The sequence below is a fragment of the Panthera uncia genome, chromosome X, assembly GCF_023721935.1.
Source record: "Panthera uncia isolate 11264 chromosome X, Puncia_PCG_1.0, whole genome shotgun sequence".
In the NCBI taxonomy this organism is placed as follows: domain Eukaryota; kingdom Metazoa; phylum Chordata; class Mammalia; order Carnivora; family Felidae; genus Panthera; species Panthera uncia.
The window spans coordinates 99,812,134-99,817,769 of NC_064817.1; the positions used below are offsets into that span (position 1 = coordinate 99,812,134).

General features: G+C 40.7%; 1 protein-coding gene across 1 annotated transcript; it reads left to right on the forward strand.

The window, feature by feature from the left end:
* Positions 1-678: 678 nt before the first annotated feature.
* PRR32 (proline rich 32) lies at positions 679-2,683 on the forward strand. Its single transcript, XM_049644249.1, has 2 exons — positions 679-826; positions 1,653-2,683. The coding sequence occupies exons 1-2, from the start codon at positions 807-809 to the stop codon at positions 2,530-2,532; spliced, it is 900 nt and encodes a 299-aa protein (XP_049500206.1). The 5' UTR covers positions 679-806; the 3' UTR covers positions 2,533-2,683.
* Positions 2,684-5,636: the final 2,953 nt, after the last annotated feature.

The window sequence follows — 5,636 nt, forward strand, 5'->3', positions numbered from 1 at the left end:
ATACTCATAAATGTATAATAGCTGTTATGCCTTTTATTCCCCCTCCCACTTGTAGAGAAGTTTACAGAGCTGTATTCCAGGAAATAAAACACACACACACACACACACACACCAACATACAGAGCCAATAATCTAGAAAGTAGGTTGAAGGGAAAAAAAACATAAATTGAGGGGCTAAAAAACAAAAGCTAGTATGATTCTTAGGGGGACTTTTCTATAATGCTCTTTTTGTTTGTTTCATCTTCACAAGAAAGATTGAAAAGCAATTTAACCCCACAAACTTCTGTTCCCCACCAACTATGCATCTTCAAAACTCGAATTTAAATTAGGAGACTAAGCATGGTACCTTGCTCAATGTTTGTATTTCCAAACTCTAGGAAGAGACGTGATGGTAACTACCTTGCCTAACTAAAACTTAAGAAATAATTCTCCATAAAGTATCATGTCTCCATGATTCTTCTAAAATCTTGAAATGATTTGTCTGCAATTGGGTTGATTTAGTGAATGCTCTTACCATCCACCTACTACTATGCAAAAAGGAGTCCTACATTTAGCTTCAAAGGAGTGTCACAGATTTATCCCCTCCCCCTCTTCACTCCTTTTCTCCCTCCCTTCCCTAGCAACTGCTAACCTCAGAAAGAGAACTCCAAATCTAGAAAGAAGCAGTTGGTCCCTGGCTTCATTCGAGTTGCCAAGCTGCTCTAAGGCAGAAGCACGAGTCGTCTCTCCAGACCGAGTTGGCCTGTGTGGGCGTTCAGCTGATTTTCTCCATCACCTCAGGGAGGCTTTCCTGACCTACTTTCTCCATGGCTTGTATTGAAAATGTGTAAGTACAAAACTGAGTTTTGTTTAATTTTGAAGGCAAAAGGCAGTTTGAATTGTTTTCCTGTGTAACTGGGACAGGGACAAGTGGGTGGAGGGAGTGCAGGAGGGGATCGCAGACAAAAACTTGCAGGACACAAACTCAAGTACTAAAAATACTGGATTTAAGGGCGGGGATTTTCAAGTGTAATTTTGAAACAAAAGTTGAAATCCTTAGTTTAAACAATTGGGCTTAAACTTGAGGAAATTCATACTCTAGGTTGTGGTACAGGTTGAATGAAAGACAGTTTTAAGAAAACTCGGTGAAAATGTTGAATGATACTTCATTAAAACAAACTGGAGTGTTCGTTAACACAAATAACGTTTCTTCTACTTCTGCGGAGAGAAAAAAAAAAAAAAAGTTTTCACTCACAAGACTTTCCAAAACACTCCTGCCAGAATCTGAATGCTGGGCTTTAGTGGAATATAGGTCCTATTGGGACTGGAAGGAGCTGTGTTTAGTGTGGCGAACCGGCGCACTGCAGACTTATTTTAAGAAAGCTCTCTGGGTTTTCTCAGCTTCCTTACTGCCTTGAGGAGGTGGGGAAATGGAGAATGGGGTGGAGCCACAAGAAAGCCAGAAAGGGGGAAATTGGGTAGTCTGCCTCTTAAAGAAGCCACCTGACATGGTGAAAGTGGGCTCTAAAAGTGCTTGCTGATTACACGTGGGAGGAGATCGGGCGCTCCCTTTCCCCTGGTATATAGCAGCGAGTTTAATCAATCACATGTTTCAGGTATTGTCTGGCCACCAATCCCATTTTTATTGACTTATTTATTTCTATTTTTTCAAGCCTTGGAGGGCATGCCCCTTCACCCAGAGGAGTAGTTGCAGACGAGTGTGGGATCCGGGAGCCACGCCCTGACGACATGTCCCTCCAGTGTCCGAGTTCTCTGCCGAAAGATGATGCAGAACCTTTGGGCCACCATCGTGTCCTGCTGAGACCTCCTCTTTATGTGCTGACCGACCTGGCAAGAGAGCAGCTGGAGCGCCCCTTCCAGACCGCGGGAGCCTGCATTCCTGTCGATAGTTCGAGATCTCACAAACACCCCTGTGGGTCACCACCTGCTGTTGCGCAAGAGTCCTTAGCAACAGCAGAAGTAAATAGCTCTGAGGGGCTGGCAGGCTGGAGGCTTAGGGGAGAGGATTCTATTAATGTGCCCCAGGATTTCTCTGGCAGCACTCCCCCACTGATGATAGGGGGCGCAAGGGTCAGCAGTGGGGGCACCGAGAGAGGTGGCAATAATGCGAGGTTATACGTGGCTTTGCCACAAGGTCAGGGGTTCTTTCCATCTAGGGGTCCACAAGTAAGAGACCCCCTTCATATCCCCACCGTTAGATCAGGGGTGATGATGGAGCTGCCTTCAAGAAATACGAGAATGACTGGGAAAGAAAGGCTGGCTCATGTTTCTTTCCCACCAGGAGGCCTGCGGCACCCTGTGGAGAACTGGCCAAGGCCTCTCCCATTGTCTTCCAGTACTCCAGGTTTACCTTCTCGCCCTACCGCTCATTGCTTTATACCTCCAAGACCTCCAAGTTTCAGTCCATTTCTTGCTATGCCTATTGCTTTTGCTCCACCCCCAATATTTGGTCCTCCACTGCCTTCTTATTTTGCCAATTTTCCTTCCTGGGGTATGCCGGCTCCTGCGCCCTCAAACAGAGAGAACAACTGAAGACAAAAAGGAAGGAGGGGAAAAAAGGATTGGGGGAAAAAGTGAAAATTACTCATTTATGTTTTTATATTTCAAACCCCTCTACCCTCTTAGACTCTGTTTAGCACTAATGTGCCTTACATGCTTGGAGATTCAATAAAGATTCTGAAGTTTGAAATACTGTGAATTCTTTTTAAAAACATCACCCTGGGAGCCTAAGCCTTGGCTTTTGTTTTTTATCTTTAAGGAAATTAAAGCATTAATGTGCTAGTGCTAAGTAGCTTAGTTGAATCCCTAGCTGTGGCTTGCAGCCCTGTGACTAGAGGAGAGGGTCCATTGGGTTCTTGCTAGGCCAAATCGAAGGTGGGTAATTCCTACCTGCCTAAGGCTATGGGGGTTGCTCAGAGCAGTATTGATAAGGTACATAAAGTAGACCAAAGTCTATATAGTAGAGGAAAATGCACAGAGTAAAAATAGCCAGATGAGACTGAGGTGAGAGAAATAGCCAACATTTCACAGCCAGGTAGAGGCAGAACCAGGCTGAAAGATGAGGAAAGAACAGAGGCACGGGAGATGGGAGAGTTGTAGACCATTGCTTCAAACTTGAACTAGCTTGCCCCTCAGCATTACACTGTCACTTAAGTACATGGTATATACAGAGTTGGCTTAATAAAAGTCCAGGAACAAGGTGGAACAGGGCTGGTCCCTTCACCTCTTGGCCTGAACACAGAGCTACTATCTACTCATAACTTTTAAACACAAATGAAAATATTTTACTCAGGAGATTTTCTCAGATACTGCTGTGTTTGTACTCTATAATGTGCTGCAGTGCCCCATTATAATGACAGTTCTGAGAGATTATCACAATGCCTGGATAGGAGCTTTTTCAAATTCAAATGACGGGTATAGGCACAACATGCAGAATGGAAAGACCGTCATTCTAACTACGGTACAACCCAATTCACTATGTAGTAAAGTGTCACTATCTATGAATAACCACTAAATTAGAAATGTCTTTAGGTGATGGGTCTTCAAATAAACATTTTTCATGTCCAGAACTGGTGGTGTAGGTGATGTAAGCAGTTAAAGGCTGACACAACCTATAGATCCAAAAGGCACCTTGCCTATAACCAAAGCCATTGATGTATTTTTAGCACCAATAACCGGTTTGTTGCTACTCCGACACGAAGGACACATGGATCCATAAAGGGTTTTGTCTCCATTTATTTCATAATAGATTGTTTAAATTTACAGGTGGTAGTGCAAAGCTTAGAAGGAGCATCTGGTTAGTGCTTGCTAAAATTCCCTTCACTCTGTATATGTCCTAAAGCTGGCACAATTCCATCAATTCACTGTGGTGGCCTGAGCAGAAGTATTCAGCAAATCATCTGACAGCTGCTCACTATGAGGTAGCTTAGTCTCAGCGTACCAAACACTTATTGAATTTTCAGCCTTAATGAACAGAGGAGTTGGGCATGCTTATAATCATCAGAAATATCTTTTGAGCCAGATGTTAAAAGATATTTTGACAAGAAATCAAGTTGTTGTGTCAACAACAGTGCTGCATCTCTGGAGAGTTGCCAAAAGGTGTGGTAAATGACAGCAGGACAGGATAAGTTTTCCTTCTCAAAGGAAGTAGCATGGTAAAGGCTCAGAAAGACTACTCACAATTACAGCCATCCATGATAAATTTTCTGTAACAAGAAAGGGCCACCAACACAATCTGCTCTTTTTCAACCCTCTGTTCTCTTTCCTAATGCCCTCTGTGTTATTTTCTATATCACTTCTAAACACTGAATACCTACAGTGAGCAATAAAAAATAACTATTAGCAAATTGAAACACTGACACTTTATTTATAACTCTGTGATGTAGGATAAATATATTTTCTTTAGTTTATGTAGAGCTCTGTGCCTGCATAAAAAATTTCAGGGTATGCAAGTATGGAATAAGCCTGGGATCCTGGTGTTAAATGCAAGCAAAATGTAAATATTTTTGTTTATTCATACCTTCTGTATGGAAATAATGTATCACTTTGTTATCATAGGTGTCAACATCCTCCATGACAGATTAATTTTAAACATGTGATTTGCCTTAAAATTGCTATTTTTAAATTATCCTGGATAATATTAACCCTACAGCACCAACATCCTATTGATTTTGGAAAGTGCTTATAATGAAATATATTCAACACTCTTGGACATATAGCATTTTCCCTTTCTTTTCTGAGGCTTAAATAGCTCTTAACTGCAAAAGGAAAAGATAAACATTAATAAAGTGGCCCTTTCTTCTGATAATAATGGGAATGGGTTAAGTATTCCCTATTCTAAGTTATAATCATTGTCACAAGAAGATTCATGTCATACTGTTTATTATTTATTGTTCTCATTATATTCTTTGTCACAAGACTGTAGCATCGGAATTTTAATGTCCTATCTATTTTCTAGAAGATAATCATAAACTGTACAACTTTGACCTTTTCCATGTCCCAAGTATGATTCATTAGCCATTTCTATTTTCCAGTGTTTAAAACTTCTGCAGCCCGATGGAAGAAGTACACATGGAGCCAATCAAACTGCAGAATACTGAAAAGGTTAAAGTTCAAAGTTATGAAATTTTTTAAGTTTATAGTCTTTCATAAACCAGAATGACATTAAAAGTACACTTCATTTTTCTGAGAATTATTATAACAAATACTAACCAGGACCAAATAATTTATTTGCACTGGAGTTTTCAAGTTGAGATCATAGTGCTATCTTTATTTACCATGGCATAAGTGCGTTTTTGTTTTTGTTTTTTGTTTTTTTTTTGGTGGCTGCCACTCAATAACTAGGTAGCATATATAAAATGGAGGAGAAAGATATCCTTACATAACTATTACATTATACTATAACAATGTATTTGGATTATCACGTGTTATTGAGAGATGCTGATTTTTGTAGGCCCTAAATACAGAACTATGTAAAATGACTCTATTTCAAGATCAATGGGCCAAAACCAGAGATAAAAGAAATTTTAGACAGATTAAAGAACACTATGTCATGGGGTGCCTGGCTGGCTTAGTCAGTAGACCATGCGAGTCTTGATCTCGGGATTGTAAATTCAAGCTTCGCAATGGGTGTAGAG

Excerpts from the sequence above, each read along its gene's own strand:
- PRR32 (XM_049644249.1), top strand. The coding sequence starts at position 807 with ATGGCTTGTATTGAAAATGT. Across the intron at positions 827-1,652 it reads ATGGCTTGTATTGAAAATGT|CCTTGGAGGGCATGCCCCTT; the intron begins GTAAGTACAAAA and ends TATTTTTTCAAG.